The sequence below is a fragment of the Octopus sinensis genome, linkage group LG17, assembly GCF_006345805.1.
Source record: "Octopus sinensis linkage group LG17, ASM634580v1, whole genome shotgun sequence".
Taxonomy (NCBI): domain Eukaryota; kingdom Metazoa; phylum Mollusca; class Cephalopoda; order Octopoda; family Octopodidae; genus Octopus; species Octopus sinensis.
The window spans coordinates 14,683,024-14,710,463 of record NC_043013.1 but is presented as its reverse complement, the minus strand read 5'-3'; the positions used below and the strand labels follow the sequence as shown (position 1 = coordinate 14,710,463).

General features: G+C 38.7%; 1 protein-coding gene and 1 pseudogene across 3 annotated transcripts in view; both read right to left on the bottom strand.

The window, feature by feature from the left end:
* LOC115220683 (dmX-like protein 2) overlaps window positions 1-25,627 on the bottom strand; it is a 179,075-nt gene extending 153,448 nt beyond the window's left edge. For all 3 annotated transcript variants that reach the window (XM_029790800.2, XM_029790802.2, XM_029790801.2), the window contains exon 1: window positions 25,367-25,627. In XM_029790800.2, coding sequence (XP_029646660.1) covers window positions 25,367-25,453 — 87 coding nt within the window. In that variant the 5' untranslated portion in view covers window positions 25,454-25,627. The remainder of the gene's footprint in view (window positions 1-25,366) is intronic.
* LOC115221122 lies at window positions 17,856-17,974 on the bottom strand (annotated as a pseudogene).
* Window positions 25,628-27,440: the final 1,813 nt, after the last annotated feature.

The following is a 27,440-nucleotide window of genomic DNA, read 5'->3' as shown; positions in this document are numbered from 1 at the left end:
ATGCCAGCATGGAATGCGGACGTTAAACGATGATGATGTTCTTAACAGTGAGAATTATGACATGATATCTATCTATAGCTATTTTTGTAAATTCTTCGCTATTTTCAAAATTAATTGGAACAAAGGCAGTAAACTTCAACAGAAATTCTTCTTATCGTAGTTTAGTGTACACCGTTCCATGCTTGCATGGCTCAGATGGAATTTGTTGAGGGAGATAATATTTCCTTTAGCCTCACATGCTTTCTACAGATAAGGTTTGTCGTGGACAACGAAAAACCTGGCTGATGACAGTCAAGGCTGATCTGGAACCCAACCTAGGTCTCCATATCTACGGCGTTCGCCGCTGGAATAAGGAGTGGTTGGAGATCACGCGATCGTTAGACTCAAATCGCCAGGCCTGGTTGGCGTTTCTGAGAGATGCAGCATTGAGGATGGATGAAGCCAGCTCAACCCACCCTAGGTGAATGCTGTCTCAAGTCAAGTCAAAGTTTCTACAGATGACTGAAAATGAACAATATTGCTTATATGATGATGCTCGTGTGCAATCCTTACATGATGTCAAAACAAGGGCACACAAAATGGGCTTCTTTCAGTTTTTGTAAACCACATTCACTCACAAGACTCTGGTTGGTCCGGGGCTAGAGTAGAAGACACTTACGCAAGGTGCTATGCAGTGGAACTGTACCTGAGATTGCATAGTTGGGAAGCAAGCTTCCTAACCACATAGTCACACCACTGGTTACCATGCCTAGGGCTAAACAGTGCAATGATGAAAAATATGGTAAAAAAAAATATCTATCTTGAGCCTACAAGATGGCGAAACTTATTCAGATTTTCCAGATATTTAGGTTGAAGCTACAAAATACTAACCCTAACCCACCACTACTGAACTGGATGGCAATCTTCACAGGGCCAACCCCCAGGTATCACTGGTACTCCTTTTTAACTGAGTGTTCTCGCACAATATGAAATTCAGTGCCTTATGCAAAGACAGAAAACCCAACATGATCCAAGAATTGAATTCGTAACATAATGACCATCAGTCCAACACCCTAACCACTAGGCCTTGTGCCTACCCATTAGCATGAAAATTTTAATTATTTCTATGAAACACTATCTCATTAGTCAGCTTTTTGTGTTCTATTTAAATCTGTTATCAATAACAATATTGTCACATGATTTCTGTGAGTACACAAAAGCAAACAAAATTTTGAAAAAGAAAATACAAAGGCCATCCTAAAATAATATTTACAAATACATTATGAGACAGAAGTCTGGTGAACTAGTATTTAGGTCCAGGTCAGTCCTGACTGAGTAGACTTATGATTAAAGACATTCTAACCATGACCATCCAATTTAATCGTCAGTCATACCATATCAGCACTACATTATTCAATGTACTCTTCTCTGTTGTTGTTTAGCCCCAGGTCAGTCCTGACTAGACCTATGATCAAAGGCATTCCAACCATGACCATCCAATTTAATTTTCAGTTATAGTACATCAGGGCTACATTATTCAATGTACTCTTCTCTGTTGTTGTTTAGCCCCAGGTTAGTCCTGACTCAGTAGACCTATCATCAAAGGCATTCCAACCATGACCATCCAATTTATTTTTCAGTCATAGCACATCAGGGCTACATTATTCAATGTACTCTTCTCTGTTGTTGTTTAGCCCCAAGTCTTCTTCCTCAAAATACTGCCTCAGTAAATTTCAATTATGAAGCAGTAGTTAATGAAAGTGTGCATGGCTCGGTCAAAACAGTAATGGCCAGCTAGTATTATAAAACAAGGCTGGCAAATTGTATTATCACCAACACTACACTGTATCCATGGCTAAGATATTTAATTGTCAACAGTCCACCTAGCTGTATGTAGGTACCAGAATGGTGGTATAGTTTATTGAACAATGTCTACAATCAAAACACTGGCAAGTATTAATTTCTTATATGAAATTAACATGTCCAGTCTATGTAGCTGTTAGTAGATACCACCTTTAGTATAGGAATCTTTGAGAGGGCATTGGATGAAGTGATCTTGTGCCAGATGGTGATAGGTTAGAGTGTGACAGAGAGGCAGAAACAGAGGTCTTGCTGTAGAGGGGGTACATGGTTATTCAGCCAGAGAGATAAAGAAAGAGAGAGAGAGAGAGAGAAAGAAAGAAGGGAAGAGAGAGTTGACAAGAAAGAGGGCAGAAACAGGTGTACTACTTCATCCAGTTGGCCACTGCACCTGCATGGTTACCTAGTTGGAGGGAAGAGCAAGACAAGGAGAAAGAGGGAATGATCAAGAATGAGGGCAGAAACAGGTGTGCTGCTGAAGAGGTTGCCCAGAGAGGGGGGGGAGAGAGAGAGATTTAGCAAGAAAGAAGATAGAAACAGGTTTGCTGCTGTAAAAGAGATACATGGTTACCTAGCCTGAAGAAAGAGCAAGAGAAATACCACAGATATAAGATAACAGTTTCTTTGTGCCCTTAGATCACAAGGAAGAGTGTCAAGTCTATGTAAATTGATCCTAGACACCGCAGGGTTTTTTTTCTCTCTTCATGCTTAGTAGTTTTAACCCTTTAGCATTTAAACTGGCCATATCCGGTCAAAATATTCTTCCTGCTTTATGTTCAAAGCAGGCCAGATCCAGCCTCTCACACCTACCCTACAGAGTGACACGGATAGCTAAGACAGCTGCAGTGACCAGCATGCTGTAGGTTTTACATTAGAGTGGCCTTCTCCTAAGTGAACAGCCTTCAGAAAGGGAGAGCTCCATCTATCCAAGAAGAACAAGAATGGTGTCAAAGGGGACACTGGACCCACTCAAGAGACTCTACTCCTTGATTGACTGTCAGGGTTGACTCTCCAAGCTTATTCCTTTCCCAAGATATTCACAAGGCGGTAAGGGCTTGTGCTTGGAGTTTCTTCCAAAAACATGCTAATTGACCCACAAATGATACCCTAACAAGTACTATGTTCTCAGTCGGAGCAGACCTGGCAACATAAGTGGCCAAGAGATTCTATGCACCTCAAAACCCTGGAACTCCCAAATCAGAGCCCTACTACCAGATGCAGTTGGAAGTTATACTCAGATATAAGACATATCATCATCATCATCATCATCATTTAGCGTCCGCTTTCCATGCTAGCATGGGTTGGACGGTTCAGCTGGGGTCTGGGAGGCCAGAAGGCTGCACCAGGCCCAGTCTGATCTGGCAGTGTTTCTACGCTGGATGCCCTTCCTAACGCCAACCACTCCATGAGTGTAGTGGGTGCTTTTTACGTGCCAGACGGGGCTGGCAAACGGTCACGGTCGGATGGTGCTTTTTACGTGCCACCAGCACGGGGGCCAGGCGAGGCTGGCAACGGCCACGATCAGATGGTGCTTTTTACGTGCCACCGGCACGGGGATATATATATATATACTTTGCTAATACTGATTTTAAATTTTGGCACAAGGCCAGAGGGGTTAAGATGATTACATCGACCCCAGTGCTCAAATGGCACTTATTTTATCAATCCTGAAAGGATGAAAGGCAAAGGAGACCTCAATAGAATTTGAACTCAGAACATAAAGACAGATGAAATGCTACTAAGCATTTTGCCTGGCATGCTAATGATTCTGCACACTCTACAAATACTGAAATCAACAGAATAAATGGAAAAATCCCCTGAAAGTAGACTTTCAAAAAATGAACTTTGCTTTTATGAGTCTTTCAGGAAATCCATAGTCGACTGATGCCAAACAAAAGTAAGACTTCAGCTTGATTCAACAATGAAGATAAATATAATTTATTTCTCGGTCCAGAACCAAAATAAATACAAATGGGAGCGAGCAAATTGTTTCATTAATCTGTCGGTTGCCGCAGAATCTATAAATTACTGTTTACACTATATAAACTCAGGAAACTTGTGTGTTTGTGCGTGTCTGTGTATGTGTGTGTCTATGTATGTGTGCATTCATGTATGTGTGTGTGTGTGTGTGTGTGTGTGTCTATGTATGTGTGCATTCATGTATGTATGTGTGTGTGTGTGTCTATACACACCCACCTAAACGGCTTATGTTGAGGTCAGACTAGGAGAGAAACTACCAACATACATCCATTCAACCATTTGTTTGTTAATGGATATTTGGTATGGGTTTTATTTAGCAGCACCACAAATGCTGGATTCCATTCACAGCAAGACTGTTAAACATTTACTACAACTATTACAACTACTATCACCACTAGTAATAATAGCTTCTGATTTAGACACAAGACTAGTAATTTTGGGGGTGAGTACATTAGTCATTGCCATCAAACCCTGTACTTTAACTAGTACTTTATTTCATCAACCCTGTGAGAAGAAAGGTAAAATTAACCTATAGTTTGAATTTGAACTCAGAATATAAAGAGCCAAAGCAAATGCCACAAAGCATGTTTATTTAATGCTCTAATAATTCTACCATCTCATCAGTTTACAATAATGACTAGCAGTATCGCCCAGCATTGCTCGGGTTTGTTTCAACCCTTTAGAATTGGAATTTTTGAAACGTAAAAATTTTGCATTATGTAGCTTGTTATTCTCTTTAAGTGAACACTTTTCTGGCTGAAATACACTGGAAAATGGCGACACAGCAGTAAAAAAATTGTAAAAAAATAGGGATTTTCATAGAATAAAAGCACCTTTTTGGTGTAAATAATTCTTGATCTTAACATGGTCCGATTTGAATCTTTTCTTCTACGGAAAGAAGAGCAAGCCTTCTTCTATCATACTCTCAATTTTGGTCAACTTGCACTGCAGGGTCTCAGAGGAGATAGTATTAGTTGAAGGCTACCAAACCTGCCATACAGACAACTTCAGCTTTATATATGTAGAGATTATTATTTTTACTGTGAAGGTACGTGGCTTAGTGGTTAGGCTCACATTTGTAAGGTTGTAGGTTCAATTCCCAGTAGCATGTTGCATCCTTGGACAAGATGCTTTATTTTATGTTACTTCAGTCCACTCAGCTGGTAAAAATGAGTTGTACCTGTATTTTAAAGGGCCAGCCTTACCACATTCTGTGTCACATTGAATCTCTCTGAGAACTTCATTAAGGGTACACGTGTCTGTGGGGCAATCAGCCACATCCACATTGATTTTACAAGCAGACTGCTTTGTTGATGCGATCAACCGGATTACTCATTGTTGTAACTGATGGAGATCCAGTTATTAGTTATTAATTATTTCTAATGTAGGTACCTGGGATGTAGCCAGTCCACTTATGCATACCTTTCCTTCTTGGGACACAAAACTCTGCTTGTGAAGACCTGTTGAGTCAAGTGAAATCGAAATCGATCAAAAATCAATGGAAATTGTAGTTGTGATACCAGTGCCGGTGGCACACAAGAGAACAACCCGAATATGGCCGTTGCCAGCGCCGCCTCAACTGGCCTCTGTGCCGGTGGCACGTAAAAAGCACCAACCAATCGTGGCCATTGCCAGCCTCGCCTGGCACGTAAAAAGCACCCACTACACTCAGAGTGGTTGGCATTAGGAAGGGCATCCAGCTGTAGAAACACTGCCAGATCAGACTGGGCCTGGTGCAGCCTCCTGGCTTCCCAGACCCCAGTCGAACTGTCCAACCCATGCTAGCATGGAAAGCGGACGTTAAACGATGATGATGTATAAAGCTAGTAATAATGAAAGAAGGGACTTAGTCAATTACAGTGACCCCAGTTCTTGACTTGTACTGGAGGGATGAAAAGGTAAAGGTGACCTCAGTGGCATTTGAACTCAGAATGTAAAGAACCGGAACAAACAGGTGCAAAAGTGGCTGTGCGGTAAAAAGTTTGCTTCCCAACCACATGGTTCAATCCCACTGCATGGAACCTTGGGCAAGTGTCGCCTACAAATTGTCCTGGGACAACCAAAATCTTGTGAGTGGTTTGATAGGCTGAAACTGAAAGAAACTTGTCGTATTCTGTGCGTGTGTGTGTGAGTGAGAGAGTGAGTGACAGTGTAACAGTGAGTGAGCATGAGTGTGAGTGTATGAGTATGTATGAGTGAGTGTGTGAATGAGTGAGTGTGTGTGTGTGTGTGTGAGTGAATGAGTGTGAGAGAGTGAGTGTGAGAGAGTGAGTGTGAGAGTGAGTGAGGGTGTGTGTTTATAGTGATCGGCATACTCAGTGTGTGTGTGTGTATAATGTCTTGCGAGGTACTTGGTGACCTTGTTAGTGAAGGTGCCATGAAAAATGCACTGGTGCTGGTACCACATAAAAAGCACCCAGTACACTGTAGAGTGGTTGGTATTAGAAAGGGCATCCAGCTGCAGAAACCATATTAAAACAGACAATGAAGCTTGGTATGGCTCTTGGCCATGTCAGTTCCTGTAAAACTGTCCAATCCATGCCAGCATGAAAAACAGATATTAAATGATGATGATGATGATGGTCATAGGAGTGAAGGTGTGTGTGTGTGTCTCTCTCTCTCTTTCACTTCTTGTCTTGGTATCATGTAATTGTTGTAAATGAATTCCAATCATTTTCAATATTCTGCAAAAACATTTCTAGCTAGGGGAAAATATTACCTTGCTTGGAAACAAGTTATGGGTTGGTGACAGGAAGAACATCCATCCACAAAAAAAAAAAAAAAAAGAAAACCAGCCTCATTAAAACCCCATCAGATCCATGCAAATATGGAAAAGTGGACATAAAAATGATGATGGTGATGAAGAATGTAAAGAGTTGCAACTAAAAGGCTGGAAGGTATCTAGTCAGAAAATTTAACAATATTTCTGACAAACTATCACATCATCATCGTCATTGTTTAACGTCCGTTTTCCATGCAAGCATGGGTTGGGCGGTTCAACTGGGGTCTGGGAAGCCATGGAGGCTGCACCAGGCTCCAGTCTGATCTGGCAGTGTTTCTACAGTTGGATGCCCTTCCTAATGCCAACCACTCGGAGAGTGTAGTGGGTGCTTTTTACGTGCCACCGGCATGGAAGCCAGTCAAGGCGGCACTGGCATCGGCCACCTTGATAATAATGATTATAATAAATTATAGCAATTCTATTTACAAATTTACCAATATAATTTGTTCCACAGCACAATGAAGGTTAAATTACAAGTAATTGAGAAAAAAGAAAAGAGGTATAAAGTTCAAAAGACAAAGAATTAATGTTTGATATAGAGTTTCAGGAATAATTCTATTGACATTGTGAAGAACAATGTCCAATCTCAAATGTATGTAGTATAGTATTACCAAAGACTGCTAACAGCACCATCTGTATCCCTGGCCAAAACAATCAAACTCTCAAATGAGATCAGACCAGCTGCAGTTGACAGAACTTGCTGTGCAATTAATTAACAAACGGCTGTATTCTTTTAATTAAATGTCTAGATGTGTTAGATGCCTAGTTGTTAATAAGATTGTAACATATGATATTATGGGTAAGAGTATCTTTTTTTTTTTGTATTTTTATCTTTTACTGGTTTCAGTCACTAGACTGCGGCCATATTGGGACAACATCTTGAAGAACTTTTAGACAAATGAATTTATTTAGCCTGGTACCTCTATTGGTCACTTTTGCCAAACTGCTAAGCTGCAGGGACATAAACACACCAACACTGGTTGTCAAGCAGCGGGGGAGGGGGGGGACAAACACAAACTTAAAGACACACACACACAATGGCTTTCTTTCAGTTTCTATCTACCAAATCCACTCACAAGGTTTTGGTTAAGGCTATAGTAGAAGACACTTGCCCAAGGTGTCATGCAGTGGAACTGAACCCAGAACAATATGGTTGGGAAGCAAGCTTCTTACCACACAACTGCACCTACGCCCAGGTGAGAACGTGATCGATAAAGCTGTGGGAACGTGTATTTGTACATGTAAGTACATCAGCTGTTGCGATCGATACTATGTGTACGCAAGAAAAATGCATGTGCAGTTTGCGTAAAAAAAGCTGGATGGTTTGAAATAATGCCACAAAATGCAGTATATATAAGAGACCAAAAAAGGAAGATGCAAAAGAGAGATTTTCTTCAAACTTGGCATGAAGGAAGGAAAGACTATTTGGTTTCTCAAGAAGTTTTTTTTTCGCCTTAACTTTGTTTAACAAAACCAAAAATTTTATTGAAATAAAGGCATGCTTAATTATTTTTTAATAAAAAGGAAACACTGATTGATTTTTATTCAGCAGATATGATTCAGCAGCAGATGAAAATTGTCCTGTAGCAGGGGTGAGAATTCTAGATGTTCATTTGTGCCTTGTATGGGCTTCATCAATAACATATACCCACTGTCGGAATGCATGCTAAGTCAAAATCAGTAACTATTGCTCTTAGAAAACAGTGATTTAAAAATCTCTGATAGTGCGATTAGCTGCTTGGCTGAATAAAAAGCTGTTATGTGAAACAAAAGCAGTATTATATTAAAATAGCCATTTGTGTATCATACTTAATGCAGGGAAAAGGTAACTTAACTGCGGCATTCTTATAGATGAACTGTGTTTAACCCTTTCGTTACTGTATTTATTTTGAGATGCTCTGTGTTTCTTTCAATTACTTTAAATATAACACAGAATTTAGTAAAATAACTGAGTTATCATTAAGCTAGTGTCAGGAACATAAATTGTGACAAAGGTTTGGTGGAAGATTTTAATTCAAAACTTATGAAAACAAGTCATTTTACCACAGAGCCAGAGCCGGTGTCAGCCGGGTTGGTAATGAAAGGGTTAAAATCTTAAGAAAAAATATTGAAAACAATTGTTTAGATCAGCTAATCCTAATCCTACTTGTGTGTGGTAAAATTATGAAAAACATGATTTTTCAAGGCATTCAAGATTTAGTATGGATTTTTCTAAAGCCTTAAAATTATATTTTTTTTAATCCGCAGTGCACTACTTGAGATCCACTAGATTGGGTCTATCACCCAAAAACATATGTAGCATTGCAAGGAGAGAGTTAATGAGTGAGTGTACTCTTAACTAACAATAGAAAGTTCAATCCCTATTGTGGGGGCTCCAGACATGAAGAAAATACTAGCGATTCAATACTATTTTATATTCTTGCAGCAGTACCACCATCACCACCACTGCCACAACCACTACCACCACCATCATCAGTACCACCATCACCATCACCGCCACCACAGAGTGGACTTTGGTAAAGAGTGGCAGAAATGAACAGAAGAACTATAAAACAACAACAATTGAATATCAATAAATCTTGCCACACAATGCTGCTTTGAAATGTAGAATATTTCATGTGGTCAGAGCATTCATTTATGGGTTATTCTAATAGTAACCCTCACCACCACCACCACATTGTAATGTTGCTGTTGTTGTTGTTATTGATCCAAGTTCAATACTGCTGCCTATTTATTGCCATACACAAACACTTGGAAGTTTTCTTCCCTTCACAAAACCATTCAATTTATCAAACAGTGATTTTTAACAATTTTCACAAAAAAATATTTTAGATAATCTAAACATTTTTTTTGCTGTTTGTTTATTTGTTTATTTATTTATTGAGTGGGGGCGGTTGAATTTTACATTTATAAATATTTCCTATTTTGTCAAAAGAAAAAAAATCTTGGGGTTACGCTATGACACAGGATTTAGCATTAGAGTAATATAATCAGCCCATCTCTCTCTCTCACTCCCAACATCTCAAAGGTAATAGAGACAACTATTAACCACCTTCCCCTACACCTTCACACCCTCTCTCTCCTTAACCCTTTCGTTACTGTATTTATTTTGAGATGCTCTGTGTTTCTTTCAATTACTTTAAATATAACAAATAATTTAGTAAAATAACTTGGTTATCATTCAGCTAGTGTTAGGAACATAAATTATGACTAAGGTTTGGTGAAGGTTTTAATTCAAAACTTATGAAAACAAGGCATTTGTACTCAGAGCCAGAGCCGGTGTCAGCCGGGTTGGTAATGAAAGGGTTAAGGAGCACCAAAGTGGGGGTCCCTTAAAGCCAGATCTACTGGACACCTGCTCTCCTATATCATCAATTAGAGAAATTTGGTGATGGTAACATCTTTACACTAGAGATCGGTAAAGCATTTGGCTTTGGTGAGCATGTGGACAACACAAACTGCCGGCTGATGTTTGCCGTATGTCTCATCTCTCATTTCATAAGCTTCCTGTCATTTTCCTTCATTGCAGTGTGTGCAGATAGATCTTCCTGACTCATAATCACTTGATACTGGTGTGTCCAGGATTCAGGAAAGGGTGGGGTCTGTTCGCACTCTTCCTCTCATACAGCAATGACTTACTTGTTGTCATCTCTCCAGTCCTCTACAGATGATACCACCCCTCCATTCCTCCTTAACCTTCCACACCCAAGGGACATTCACATGTAACCCAGATACTACATGCCAAACTCACACCGAGCCCTCATAAACCCTTCCCCCAATTTTGTTTACTTCAACATCATAAAGCTATAATCATTAAACATACCAAGAAAATAATATTATAGGATGATCTCACTAAACGTGGAAGAGAATGCAATTAAAACCCCTGAAAGTCACTACAAACGCCAGGCTTTATCACAAACCTTCCCATCACAGAGGACCTTGTCTGGCAACCTTCAATCTTTAATATAGCAAAAGTTGCATGACAAAGACTGGTCTTTCTCTTCAGGGCCAAAAGTCCACAACTATTAATCCTTCATAAAGTTGAAATGAGAACCACAATGGAATACTGCCTACACATGAGATACTGCTATTGTTATTTGTACATGTTACACATGTGAGCATTACCCCTGGGGTGGGATGCATGCCAGTTCAAAGCAGTGGATTCACCAAGTGGAGTCAGTTCTACATGAAGAGGCTGACTGTGCAAGACAATCACAGATGTCTGATGCAGATATTATCAGCCATTTATGATTCCAATGGTAGACACTGTATATGTAAGGGTCAGATATCAATTCAAGATCCCACTTGATTATATTAATCAGCATTTGTAACTGTCTCTCCATCCATGCTTACATTTTTGCCATCATGGCAGGGGCTCTGGAATGACTGCATTGCAGAGTTCATCCATGGTGGCAGAATACATGACTATGCCAACACAAGCACCTTTGAATAGGAATTATTGGAGGGAATCACTGAAAAACATCACAAAATCCAAAGTGCAAATACAGGGGACTTGACAAATGCAAAAATGGTCAGATAATTCCAGTTAGTGCAAGTCTGCACTAACCATGTCTTGCAGCCATACAGAAGGATGGTGCAAGCAAGCACTCAATAAACCCCATTTGTATTTTTCTCATCTGCTACAAGACACACGACCATTCTGGACCACATTCAAAGGAAGGTCATTTGACAGATGAATATCAATCAAGTCATTTATTAACACATTCCAATATTTGACTCGCTGACGTGTTGTCTCCTCTCTCTGTCTTTTATACTGCTACAACAGGGGTCACTGCTCCTCAGTGCTAACTTGTCTCATGCAATCTCTGTTACACTTGTTGGACCAAAACAATTCTTTGAATTTCCCAATCCATTTTAGAAACTTTATTCTTACCAGAGAGAACAGTATGTTGCTGATGTCATAAGAATTTATAAACCCTTAAGAGAACATGAAACAATTTTCGTTTGATGGGGAGGAAACTGAATCTTGAAGAACATAAAGCTATAAGCAACACCAAGTAAAATATTGGGTTGAAACCCTTTTGGATAATAAAGGTTGCAGGCTGCACATTGGACTAACCCACATTTCTTGTCTTCAGTTTTCTCTATCCAAAATGGTTTTCCAACCTGATATTTACATATTATTTATAGCTTTATGTGCTACGAGATCCAAAAAAGATTAATTTCATTTTTGTATTTGGTTTGCAAGATTCTTTATATGAGTTCGTGTGTTGAAGCATATTCTGTTGTGTCTGGGGAGAGGCATTAATTTATGTTCTCTCAAAAGTTTATAAATTTTTATGATGCCAACAATATATCAAAATCAAAATCGATCAACATCAATAGAAATTGTAGCTGTGATACCAGTGCCGGTGGCACATAAGAGAACCATCCGAACGTGGCTGTTGCCAGCGCCGCCCCGACTGGCCCCTGTGCCGGTGGCATGTAAAAAGCACCATCCGATCGTGGCCGTTTGCCAGCCTCGTCTGGCACCTGTGCAGGTGGCACGTAAAAAGCACCCACTACACTCACGGAGTGGTTGGCGTTAGGAAGGGCATCCAGCTGTAGAAACACTGCCAGATCAGACTGGGCCTGGCGCAGCCTACTGGCTTCCCAGACCCCAGCTGAACCGTCCAACCCATGCTGGCATGGAAAATGGATGTTAAAACGATGATGATGATGATTATATATATATGTATTTGGGTGGTATAAACTGCTATTAATTGCTATTATAAAAATCTCTTAATTTTTAAGGACCCAACTGCTGATCATCCTTCAGAGTGAATTAAAGATTCATATACATACACCACACACTTTCTTGTAAGATATACCATCAATCCCACATCTGTTCCACTTTCTTTCTCACTCAAACACACCAACACTTATGTAATTACTGTCATCTTATGCCTGAGGTAATTGTCACTGACTATTAAAAGAGACATGCTTCAAACAATGGCTGTAAGCCTGCTAAGCACATACAAGTCATAAAGATAAGTTTTAAAATCTAAAAAAATTAACAGCATTTTATCTTAGATATTTACAAGTACTCATATAAGTATGAAAATGTATGTATTCTATGTAAGGCATGTATGTAAATATGTATGTATCATCATCATCAACATTTAACGGCCATTTTCCATGATGGCATGGGTTGGGTGGCTTGACAGGAAATGGCAAGGTCAGTGGCTGTACCAGGTCCCATAGTCTGTTTCGGCTTGGTTTTTTTATGGCTGGACTAGCACTATGACCTGGCAACGCCGGGTCATAGTGCTAGTGCATGCGTATACAGCTGCATGCGTGTGCACATACACGCGAAGTACTGTCCAAATCTCCGACAATCACATACACCTAGCTGGCATTCAATTGGCGTATCAAGTTTCGGGCATTTTGATTGGGTTTTGGATACAAAATTCCCCCAAAAGTCACTTCTATTGATATTTTTAATGACTTTGCGGGGTGACTGGGGAAATGTAAAGATGTGCACGACCACCCTTGGACGGTTTTGAATGACCATAGAAAGTGCGAGCCCTCTAACTGAAAAATTGTGGATTTGTATAAAGGATACACATACACACAGACAGAAATTTTGCTGTTTATATATATAGAGATGTCCTTCCCAACACCAACCACTCCACAGAGTGTACTGGGTGCTTTTTATGTGACACCACCACCACCACCACCACTGCTTTTTATGCGGCACCATCACTGGTGCTTCTTATGTGGTACCAGCACCTACTGCTTTTATATGTAATGTATTTATCAAAATAATGCATGCATCTATGTAAATACCTGTACTTAAGTAATGCACTTAAAAAAAACAATTGGCACTCTGTCTGTTACGATGAGCGGGGTGGGCCCCAGTTGATCAACAAACAGCCTGCTTGTTAAATTAATGTGCAAGTGACTGAGCACTCCCAGGGACACACGTATTCTTAACTTAATTCTCAGGGAAATTCAGCTTGACACAGAATGTGATAAGGCCGGCCCATTGAATTACAGGTACTACTCATTTTTGCAAGCTGAGTGGACTGAAGCAAGATGAAAAAGTGTCTTGTCCAAGGACACAATGGTTTTTGAAATAACAACCTTATGATCATGAACTGAAAACTCCCAACTACTGAGCTACACACCTTATGGACATCTATTCTTTTTATTCTTTTACTTGTTTCAGTCATTTGATTGCGGCCGTGCTGCAGCACTGCCTTAAAGTGGGTTAGTCGAAGAAATTGACCCCAGGACTTATTCTCTGTAAGCCTAGTACTTATGCTATCAGTCTCTTTTACTGAACTGCTAAGTTACAGGAACATAAACATACCAGCATCGGCTGTCAAGCAATGGCAGGGGGACAAACACAGACACACACCAATATATACATATATATGTATAGTTGAGGTGTATTCTGTTAAGAACATATTAGAATACAAAATAGAGCTTGTTCACCCTTAGAATTACCAGAGAGCTGGCAGTATTATGGTATAGTACCAATTCTAGGCTTAGGCATTCCTCATGTGAGAAATAAAAAGGAAAGAATAAATAGAATCAAAAGGAAGAGGGAGTACGATTCGACAAGCTGTCAAATCATTCTCCTTCTTCCTTTAGACTTTACATTACATTATCATGAGTGATAAAAAATCTGCCCATGAGTCAAGATCTTCTATTACCATGTTTTTACTGATGAAATTCACCTCTCTGTCTATATACCTACCCTCTTTGTAATGTTGGCAAATGGAATAAGTATAAAAATGAACATTGTCAATTTAATATTAAAAAGTTCCATATGTGGCTGAAGAGTGCTCTACATTTTAAAACTGATGTAATACTTACATTGTTTAATTAAATGAAATAGCATGAAACAATTGTACTACACTACACTACCTTTCGATATCCTTGTTGCTTATTTTGATTATAATCACCCCATGGATTTATATGGATAATACCATACCAAATTCTGGTGCCTTATTCTGGTACCATATTCATCTGAATCTAAATTTTTGCTGAACTTACATATATATATATATATATATGACAGGCTTCTTTCAGTTTCCATCTACTAAATCCACTCACAAAGCTTTGGTCAGCCCAAGGCTATAGTAGAAGACACTTGCTCAAGGTGTCACACAGTGAGACTGAACCTGGAACCATATAGCTGGGAAGCAAGCTTCTTACCACACAGCCACATGCACTTATGGACATCTATATGTATGTAACGTACATTAAAAAGCATGTTCCCCAATCATGTGATTTCAATGTCACTTTGACTTGACTTGAGACAGCATTCACCCGGGGTAGGTTGAGTTGGCTTCATCCATCCTCAATGCTGCATCTCTCACAAACGCCAACCAGGCCTGGCGATTTGAGGCTAATGACCACGTTATCTCCAACCACTCCTTATTCCAGCGGCGAACGCCGTAGATATGGAGACCTAGGTTGGGTTCCAGATCAGCCTTGACTGTCATCAGCCAGGTTTTTCGTTGTCCACCACATCGCTTTCGCCAACCCTGAAGGGGAGCTCGGGCAATTGCTTTGTAGATGAATTCTCCTGGTTGATGACGGAGGGCATGACCCAGCCAATGCAGACGTCTCGTTAGGATGACTTGTCGGAGGGAGGTGATTCTGCACTGGTGTCGCACTGAATTGTTGGAGACAAAGTGATGCCATTGGACACAATGTCAGTCCCCGCTGCATGGCACCTTCTACTATAGTTCTGGGCCAACCAAAGTCCTGTCAGTGGATTTGGTAGATGGAAACAAAAACCTCATCACATATATATCATCATCATTTAACATCCACTTTTCCATGCTTGCATGGATCAAACAGAATTTGTTGAGGCAGACTTTCCTATAGCTGGGATGTTCTTCCTGTTGCCAACCATCACTTGTTTCCGAAGCAAAGTAATATTTTTTGATAGCAATACATGTTTTATTTTTTTTTGTTTTTTACAGAAAACTGGAAATGAACAACCTCATATGACAATGATGCTCATTTACAACTATCACATGATATCCAGACAATGTTTTACACACACACAAACACACACACACACAATGTTTGCTTTTATGTTCAATTATAATAAAAACAATTTTACATTAATCTGATGGGGTGCCAATGGCATGTAAAAGTACTCATTACACTCTCAGAGTGGTTGGTGTTAGGAAGGGCATCCAGCCATAGAAACCATGCCAAATCCGACTGGAAGCTGGTACAGCCCTCAGCTTAACCAGCCCTGGTCAAACCATCCAACCCATGCCAGCATAGACAACAGACATTAAATGAGGATGATGATGATGATGATGTTACCCTATACTTTTGTAGAGTACAAGTTTATCATTCTTATACAAGAATGTTGTTGACAGTGACTTCGAAGTTTCAGCCAACCAATCCATCATTTGATGATGGCTGAATTGGCCAAGACTTTGAAGTCACCGTCAACAACATTTATGTATAAAAATTATATAGATAAGGTTGTCCCAAAAGTGCGTAGAAAGTCTTGGAAAATAATGGTCTTTATTTTGAAGAATAATTTTTGTTGTTTTTGTTAGTACTTGGCGAGTAAAAATTCAATTTTCGCAAGTGTTCACGAACCTAATATATAGGGGGGGGGCGTACAGGATGTCACCAACTGTAAACAACATGAAGCACGAAAACAAGCAAGTTAAATATACAAACAATGAGAGAAAAAAATTGAAAACAGGACAAGTAACACAAAGAACGACCCTTCATCAGTTGTCGGCTGTCTATCTACTCCTCATTTCGAGCATTCAATGACAATATGAGTCTTCGAAGACATAGACAGCCAACAACTGATGAAGGGTCATTTTTTTGTGTTAATTGTCCCGTTTTCAATTTTTTCTCTCTCGTTGTTTGTGTATTTAACTTGCTTGTTTTTGTACTTCATGTTGGTTACATCCTGTACCTATACATGCATATATATATATATATATATATATATATATATATAGATATTATATATTATTATTTAATTGAATACCATGCATCCATTTCCAAGTATATTTTATATATATATATATATATATACATATATGGCTGTGTGGTTAGGGAGCTTGCTTCCTAGCTACATGGTTTCGGGTTCAGTCCCACTGCGTGGCACTTTGGGTAGGTGTCTTCCACTATAGCCCCGAGCCGACCGGAGCTTTCTGATTGAATTCGGTAGATGGAAGTTACTGCCGTGTGTGTATGTGTGCGTATAGCTGCTCAGTGCCTCTCCGAAAGAGAGAGAGAGAGAGGATATATATATATATATATATATATATATATATATATATATATATATATATATGGAATAAATATACAAAATGTATAAATAGATGATGAGCTTCTTTTCAGCTTCTGTGTACCAAATCTAGTCACAAGGATTTGATGGGCCCGGGACTGCAATAGAAGACACTTGCCCAAAGTACCACACTGTGGGACTGAGCCCAGAAGCACATGGTTGGGAAGCAAGTTTCTTTATCATACAACCATGTCTGCACCTATTTGTAAGTGTGTTGTGTGTGTGAGTGTGTTATGCAGGCATGTTGCATGCATGTTGAGTGTGTTGAGTGCGCATGTTGTTTGTGCATGCTGCATGTGTGTTGTGTGCGCGTGTTGTATGTAGTGTGTGTGTTGTGTGTGTGCTGTATGTGTGTTGTTTCTTTGTCTGACACTGCACAGAAGCTGTAAATGATTAGTGTCAGTCACTTACTAAGTAAATGTACACTTGGATGTAAATCATCATTTAACATCCGCCTTCCATACTAGCATGGGTTGGACGGTTTGACAGGAGTTGGCCAGGCAGGGGCCTGTACCATACTTCTGTGTCTGTTTTGGCAGAATTTTTACAGCTGGATGCCCCTCCTGACACCAACCACCCAGCAGAGTGGACTTAGTGCATTTTACGTGGCACAAGCACAGGTGAGGTCAGTTCTGGCTCGGTTTTTACAGCTGGATGCACTTCCAAATGCCAGCCACTTTACAGTGGGGACTGGATGCTTTTTAAGTCACACCAACACCTTCACATATATATATATATATATATAGATAGATAGAGAGAGAGAGAGAGAGAGAGAGAGAGAGATATAAAAACGGTAAGAGATGGCCAGATAACCGAAGAGATGGTGTTGTGGATTTCCACCTCGGAGTTTTATCTTGGCTACTGAATAATTGTCATATATTATTTTACAGATATATATATATATATCATCATCATCGTTTAACGTCCATTTTCCGCGCTAGCACGGGTTGGACGGTAATGGAATGCTTACAGCACCTAGGTTTCCCAAGCGGTCACCCATCAAAGTACTAACTAGGCTCGATGTTGCTTAATTTTGGTGATCGGACGAGAACTGGTGCTTTCAATGTGATATATCTTTCATGCCTTTGCTCCATGGAGTATTTTTTCACCCTTTTCCAGTAGTTCATCAGTTGTACTGAGGAAATATTTGTGGTATAACGACACCAGAGTTGTCCCCGTTTTGCTGTTTGAGGTTTGTGGCAATCATAATTGCAAGCAATAAGACCATACAGTTAAGAACAAACGTCCAGATGATTAAGAACATGTCTCTAACAAGACATATACATATGTAAATGTATGAATGCAAGTGTATGATTATGTCTGTATATAAAGTCTATGCAATACATGTATACATTGTATATATAAATGTATACAATAAATGTATGCAATACATGTATACATGAATGAGTGTATTGTAGCAATGTATGAGTTATGCACGTAAATATGCATATGCACCGATGGATGGATGTATGGATGCACATATATGTATGTATACATATAGGGGCAGGAGTGGCTGTGTGGTAAGTAGCTTGCTTACCAGCCACATGGTTCTGGGTTCAGTCCCACTGTGTGGCACCTTGGGCAAGTGTCTTCTACTATAGCCTCGGGCCGACTAAAGCCTTATGAGTGGATTTGGTAGATGGAAACTCAAAGAAGCCTGTCATATATATATATATATATGTGTGTGTGTGTGTGTCTGTGTTTGTCCCCCCAGCATCGCTTAACAACCGATGGTGGTGTGTTTACGTCCCCGTAACTTAGCGGTTCGGCAAAAGAGACAGATAGAATAAGTACTAGGCTTACAAAGAATAAGTCCAGGGGCCGATTTGCTCGACTAAAAGCGGTGCTCCAGCATGGCCGCAGTCAAACGACTGAAACAAGTAAGAGAGTAAAAGAATATATGTACATTATACATGTATGTATGCGTTCATGTATGTATATGTGTGTGAGTGTATGTGTGTGTGTGTGTCTATATATATGGGTGCATGTGTGTATGTAAAATATACACATTTCTGTATGTACGTACAAATTGTCTCATGAAATGCAAACGCACGGACCAGCTTCTACGTAGTCGCTCGACTTACTAGAAAGAGCAACCGAATTCTCCCTGTGGTCCTAGAAGCACAACGTCTGAATATGATATAGAGTGGTCACGAGCACAGGCACGGGCCAAATTGCCTTGGACCTGAACGCAAGTTTGCTCGGTCAAAGCTGACCTGGGGTTAAACAACAACAACAACAAACAAACGCATTGTGCCTAGCTAAAAGTATAACGGTGTTGCTTTTATTGTGTTAGAAGGTTTTAACCACGGGGGGGGGAGAGAGAGAGGGAGGGAGGGAGAGAGAGAGAGAGGGAGGGAGGGAGGGAGAGAGAGAGAGAGAGAGGGAGAGAGGGAGGGAGAGAGAGAGAGCGAGAGGAGGGAGGGAGGGAGAGAGAGAGAGAGAGAGCGGAGGGAGGGAGGGTGAGAAAGAGCAATTTTACGTTGCAACTTCATTCATTCATTCAAACTTTTAACTGCAGCTTAAGGGACAACGAGACGAGAAAGGCCACAGGAAGAGAATTTCTACGGCTTTCTTCTTTCGTTTGCGGCCTGCTAATAAAGTCAAGAACTAGTCTACTACCTACGCAAATACAGTGTCCAATAGAAAATGGTGAAATTTAACGCTAATCCTACCTTCATAGATGTAATCTTTTGCAACTCAAAATCAGATCAATACACCTTACTCTAATCAATCAATCAATCACTTCAACAAGAAAAACAGAAAAAAAGACAGAGCGAACTAGAAATCTTACATCCTTGCACAGATATATATATATATATATATATATATATATATATATATATATATATATAAAGAGAGAGGGGGGGGAGAGACAGACAGACAAGCAATGTCGGGTCTGTAATAAATATCTTATACCTCACATTCTGTATTGAGTCCTTTTCTTGTTTTTCAACTCAAGCATGAGTGTTGAGCGAAATATATTCAATACTGAGTTGGCTTACATCCTCGTGTGTGTGTAGACAGACAGATAGATAGATAGATAGATAGATAGATAGATAGATAGATAGATAATCTATATATCTATCGTTATATCTATCTTATATATAAAGATAGGTAGATATAAAGATAGATAGATAGGTAGGTAGGTAGGTAGGTAGGTAGGTAGGTAGATAGATAGATAGATAGATAGATAGATAGATAGATAGATAGATAGATAGATAGATAGATAGATAGATAGATAGATAGGTGGGTGGGTGGATAGGTAGACAGACAGACAGGACAATTTCACTTTATAAATTTAATAACTGTACCACCGATGACTGGTAAATGAAATTCGCTTGTACAACGAACGTTCTGTGGCACAAAGCAAACCGAAGATCGCTAGCCACTACACATTATTTTCTTTCCTTGTTTCTTTCTGTGGAAGAGCGTAGGCTCGAAACGTTAAAGACTTTTTCACTTGCCGAGCGTTAAACCAATACGTCTGTTTGTTGTCTACACCACCTTTCTTCGTCTTTTGCTAATTCGCCCCTGTCTGCCCTTCTAAACATACCGATAAATGTAGGCTTTAAATGGATAAGGAAAGGGGAAAAGAAGATAAGAAAATACGGGAAAAGAACAGTATAGGTTGTTGATTGGGTGGGGTCTCACATTGTAACATCTTATTTTCTGTTCTAAGGTTGTGATCGTGAGGTGCTGTGCATCTATTATCACCTATAAACATACTTAAATACACACACACAAATATTGAATACTCATTATACATACATATCGATACATTCAACACACACACACACATATATATTACATAAATACGATAGATAGATAGATAGATAGATAGATAGATAGATAGATAGATAGATAGATAGATAGATAGATAGATAGATAGGTAGATAGATAGATAGATAGATAGACAGAAAGATAGATAGATAGATGGATGGATGGGTGGGTAGATAGATAGATAGGCAGATAGATAGATAGATAGATAGATAGCAGATAGATAGATAGATAGGCAGATAGATAGATAGATAGATAGGCAGATAGATAGATAGATAGATAGGCAGATAGATAGATAGATAGATAGATAGATAGATAGATAGATAGGCAGATAGATAGATAGATAGATAGATAGATAGATAGATAGATAGATAGCAGATAGATAGATAGATAGATAGATAGAGATAGATAGATAGATAGATAGATAGATAGATAGATAGATAGATAGATAGATAGATAGACAGACAGACAGATAGTGTGAGGGCGGGTGCACACATTATTTTGTTTCGTAAACAAGGGGAAGAATAACCCAAACCGTGTTGCAGGGTATGATTATTTGTACAAAGTTGGTGATTCACTCCGTCGCCCGATCGATAGCATCGATCGGGCGACGTCAGATGTATCGAGCTACAAAACTCTGAGTTAGCGACGGAGTAAAATCAAACAGCTTCGTACAAACTCTTATCTCGGTACTGAAAATATAATTTCATTAGGATATTTATTTATTTATTTATTTTTGTGCTGTTCTAATTATTGGTGTATATGCCTATAATGAAACGTAAAAGAACCCTACCCTGGCAACGAGAACATAGGAATTGGAGCGCAGCTGGGTCCAACAGTCCCCGTTGTCAGCCCTTCTTTCCTTCTGTCAACAGACACACATACATTCTACATACACACACACATGCATGCATAGACACATTATGCACACACATAAATACCCACCCCTCAAATTATGTTGTAGATAATGATGATAATAATGGTTTCTGGTTTAGTCACAAGGCCAGAGACTCTGAGGCGGGGGCTGGGCCGAGTGGAGAGTGTTAGTCGAAATAAGAGTACTCGTCACTTGACTTGTACTTTTATTTCATCGACCCCCGAAAGGATGAAAAAGCAAAGCTGACCCCCGACAGGATTTGAACTCAGAACGCAAAGAGCCGAAATAAATACCGCAAAGCAATTTTTTTTACCCCCCCCCCCCAATGTTCTAACGATTCTACCAAGGTTATGTTTGTTCGTCGTTATAACGATTCAGACGGAGAAACAGTCAGCTAAGATCTTTCACGATTATTTCTCGCCTCCGCAAATATCGATTTTATTAAGCAACGATTTCGTCGTCTCCCATTCGATACTTATCAAACTGGAGTATATAATAATAGTGATACAGGGCTAGCAATTTTTGACGGGAGGAGATAAAGTCAATTACATCGACCCCAGCGCTCAACTAATACTTTATGCTATTGACCCCGGAGGAGGGACGAAAGGTAAAATTGACCTCGGCGGGATAATAGTAGTAATAATAACAACAACAACGGTATCTAGTAATATTTTCTTTTATTTGCCGCAAGGTGACCGAAAGACACACACACAATATATATATATTATATATATATATATATATATATATATATATATATATATATAAAGAGCTATAATTTTTAAAAAATTACAGAGGGATGGAGATAACCAGAGTAAATCTGGGCATTTCTATACAGATTACCGATCGTTATTTATAATTAGCAAATTAAATAAATACCAGTAATAGTAATCATTATAAACTACTTCGTTTTAAAATTGGGGGAATATTCTGTTGCCGACAATATTAGTGTTACACAATCGGATAGAAAGAGCCGGCCTAGTGAAGACAATCTGCAAAGCATCGTCAGAGAGCCATCCACACCCACTTGCCAACGTCATGAGAGAGAGAGAGACACCTATATTGATTGAAATCTGCCAGCTAGAATTCTACAGATTGTCAGACCAAAGTCAGATAATGGGACATGCATTTTCTCAAGCAATCTGTTGGTTAGAAGTACACAGACATTTTTTTTGAGATAGCTTCGTAAGTCTAAAGGATAAATGGAAAGACATTCTACAAAAGAAGGCGGTGGTGGTCTTCTCTCTCTATCTTCTTTTTCTAGCGGTGCACGCGATGCTTTTACATATGAAAATATTATATACGTGTGTGTGTGTGTGTGTGTATACGTACGTTTTCGGAGAGTTTGGTAGATAAGTAATGCTTAAATCGCACCTTAGAATACCTGGCAAACTGAAAATGTGTATATGCGTGCAAAGAAAGCATATTCAAGCTTCTCTTTATATTTTAAATTGATCAAAAGGACATTGCTTAACGCTAAATTTCTATAATAATCATCATCATTACGATTTCAAATTTTGGTACAGGGCCAGCAGTTTTAGGGGAAAGGGTAAGTCGACGTCATCGACCCTAATGTTTCCACTGGTACTTATTATTATTATTATTGCTCCCGAAAGAATGAAAGGCGAAGTTGACCTCGGCGGGATTTGGACTCCGGCCGAGGTCAATACGAACACACACGTCTGTGTCTGCGCGTTAATTATATCCGTGTCAAGAGTTCAACTTTCGAAAACGGAATGAATAAACTTCATTGAGCAACAAATACAAAGTCATCTTTTAAAATCTTATCTTGGACATACGTGTCGTTGTAACACGCGCGCGCGCGCCTTTATGTATTGTTGTACATGTATGTAGAAGAATATATACATATGCATAAAGAATCTATAGTTCATGGGTTACATCCAAGAATAAGCCTCAAGTATTATTTCATATGAGTAAATACATTATAATTGTATGTGTCTTAGATAGATAGATAGATAGATATAGATAGATAGATAGATATAGATAGTTAGATATAGATAGATAATTATAGATAGACAGAAGGATAGATAGATAGATATATAATTATAGATAGACAGATAGAAGGATAGATAGATAGTTAGATATAGATAGACAAATAGAAGGATAGATAAATAGATGTGTGATGTCTCAGTCAGGAGATGGATGTGCCCCTGACTTTAAAAAAAAAAATTTTTTTACGGGGCTTCCGAAGCTGGAGATAGGTAGAAAAGTATCTTCAGCTCGGAGACCTGGTTTGAATGCTTGCAACAGAGCGAACTCCGCTGAAGACACGCGAGGGCCAGGTGATGGTATGAAACCGGGACAAGGGTTAAGTCTAGATAAGCTTGTGTTTTCTGCAATTAAATTAATTTTTAATAAATCCCTTTCACAACATATGGAAATACGTATGTATAAGGGCTCTTATTAACGACGGGAAACAATAAGTAGAAAAAAAAAAGATTGTTACGCCAAGAAACATTAAGCATAGACAACATATACCACGTACAGGATAAACCATTAACAATTCGGCCTAATGAACACACTCGACCTGCTAGTAAAAACGTCCAAAATCTCCCTAATATTACATCCTACTGTCTTCAGATAGGAAGGATATAATGAATAGTGCAATTCTACGTGCACCAAGTCTGAATGAAAGATATGATGTTATTAGCTGTATAATATTTCATTATGGATCTTATCCAATGATGACTATAACCAGCGACACAACTACCATAACTATTAGCAACTAAGAGCCAGCTTAGAGGTCTCCTACGTGTCCGTTCGACTCGTTAGAAATAACAAACCTAATCTCCCTCAAAAAAAAATCACCAACCACCGTCTCAAAAATACATAAATAAGTAAATAAAAAAAAATATAATAAAAAGCACATACATTAGATAATGCATTACTAGATACGCATAAAAATACTAGAAGCTACCACACGGTTGAAAATACCTAAAAACTCAGAGTACTTGGTATAAAACATATGAGACACTCAAATGATTTCCACGTCTGGCAGAAACAAGAGCTTTTCATTTGTAGTAAGGGTGAAATGGGAGGGGGGGGGGAATGAATGTCGTCTAACATTACATGGAAAAGAAGGAAAAAGAAACGAAAACAAATGTTAGAGGCATGTCAGAGGTAAAGAAAACTAAAGGGCTTCCGTTGTTGTTGTTGTTAAAGGCAGTGGTGTTTGAACCCAAGTCGACCCTGTTCAAAGGATTTCCGCTATTGCCATCTTTTAAGGGGTGGGACTACATTACGCAACGTCGTTTGCCCATTCCAAAATGTTAGGGGTTTGATTTGAGAAAATTGGCTGCGATTTCAATCAGGTCAAGAGACCACACCGACGTTTCTGTGGAAGTGAGTAGGTGTATTATTATTACCACAATGTCAACCTAGCTGCAAAGACAATCATCGTGTATCACCTTAACGTCGAATCAATAGAAATCATTATCGCCCTCAGATGGATGAATGGCCAGGGTCGACCTGACTTTTCATTTTATCCAAGTGCACAATAAAATTAAGTACCAATCAAGTCCCAGAGATCTGATTAAAAGCGATAGCACACCTCCGCAAAAATATGTAGCCTTGTGCCTATGTTAGAAATCGATTATATTATTTTATCGACCTCGGTGGAGTGATAAACCGGGGTCGATTCCTTTGGCTTTTCATCCTTCCTCCGTCTGTAAAAGATAAGTGCTTGTCATATACTGATAGGCAAACTGTTCGACATAATCGTCAAAGCCTTCCTATCAACATTCGATGTCCTGTCTCATTGTTAGAAATCATTGTTATTATTATTACTACTACTTACCGTAAAGTGTATTCCTTCAACGCTCCCAACTGCAAAACATTGGTCTCCTGAATTACAGGCGCCAGTCAAAACTTGATGGCGGTTCATCTCTGTTGGTTATTTCTAATATATATTTATATATATATATATAAATATATGTTTGTGAGAGGGGAGCTATTTTACAATATCAGGTATATTCCATCAGTTCCTAATAATCCAATCTGGAAACATCGGAAAACACAATCCAGCCTTCCACCGTAAGCGGCCATTTTGATGCTGCTTCTAGTCAGAAATCTTTTAAAGCCAAACACACAGCAACAAGTTCTCAGTTTATTTTTTTTTAATCGGTATCCCACAATAAAATTTTTAAGAACGAATATATTTTTTTAAAACATTGTTTACGCTGAGTGTAATTTTAAGAGAAATAATATATACGAAAATCTCTTGATCTGTCAAAAATAAATAAATAAACAAGTACGTAATAAATTAGTAAAGGGGGATAACTCTAAAATGTTTCCTGAAATAGAATTAATTCGACTTATTTTACGTTTGTCGTCTTCGAGATTTTTCCTACTAAATGCTTCCAATGTATTCCTCACATTCCGACTGAAACAAATAATAGCCTCTATTTTTGTGCAACGAAACCTAACGGCGCCTAGAGGAGTGGATTAAGGCGCTGAATGAATTAATAAATGTTATGTTAAAAATGTCTTGAAAATTTAGGTGACCTCAACGATGCGAAAGTCCAAATATTTATAATGATTTCTTTTTATATATCTTTGTATAAGAACATTCTTTGTTTTTTAGCAGATAGTACATAATCAATTAGCCTATCTTTCAGTTACTGGTACTTATTTTACTAATTGCACTAACATTTACACTAAGAACTTTGTAGGACGAGATTAAATATTAAATGTTTATTCCATCGTTGTACCATTTTTTTGTATAATAATTTGCATAAAATCCAGTTTAAGAAAGTGTGTGTGTATACGGATTTTAAGACTGGTAAAATTCTTTCACTATATTAATGCAACACTTTTTTCCTTTAATTTACCTTTAGAAAATTCGGCAGATAAGCAAATTAAATCTGATGCCTACATCACCTTGTGAAAGCAAAACTTGAAGATTCTACACGTTCTTAGTCTTTCCACGAATGGTTTTACTACAAATAAATTGTTATTACAAAAGTCGTAGTAAATTAATTAACAGAAAGAAATCTCGTTAAGCTTGAGACTAATTGTTCACATGATCATTAGATGAGTGACACTGAAACCTCTTAAAATCTTAAGGTCAGATTATGATCATTGTTTGAAATACATTAGCCAATAGATCAAAGTTCTACAAACGTAGTATAGATAATAAATATAAATCTATTCCTTCGTTTATTACTCTGTTTATACCCACATGATTTTTATTATGATAGTCTAGGATTAGTTATGTGAATTGAAGCACGGTGCATTGGACATAAAACAATTTGTCTGCAAGATTTCAGTGTAAAAGAACATAAGTTATAAAAGCAAACAAACAGTAAGAGAATGGAAGAAAAACAGGAAAAGAAGTGATAAGTATGAATAAAGGTCTCTACACTTGCTTCATGAAACTATAGATGATGCCGAGGCTGTCATGCTGAAACAACCAAGCACTCACACAAATATCTGATTTTCCAGTAAGGTGAAACAATAACAGTTAACTTCTTTGAAGCCCAGCACCTCACAAGGCCAAAAAGACCATTAGCAGTAGCATAACTAGAAGAGATGATAGGCATGGTCTGTTCCAACAGATGCTTTTATGAGGGAAGCACTTTAACCCTTTCGTTGCCGTATTTATTTTGAGATGCTCTGTGTTTCGTTCAATTAATTTTAAATATAACAAAGAATTTAGTAAAATAACTGAGTTATCATTAAGCTAGTGTCAGGAACATAAATTGTGACTAAGGTTTGATGGAAGATTTTAATTCAAAACGTATGAAAACAAGACATTTGTCCTACAGAGCCAGAGCCGGTTTCAGCCGGATTGGTAACGAAAGGGTCAATGTCTAATGTGTAAGTCAGGTAAATGGAAGCTAAGTGGGGAAACTCTGCCAGATCAGATTGGA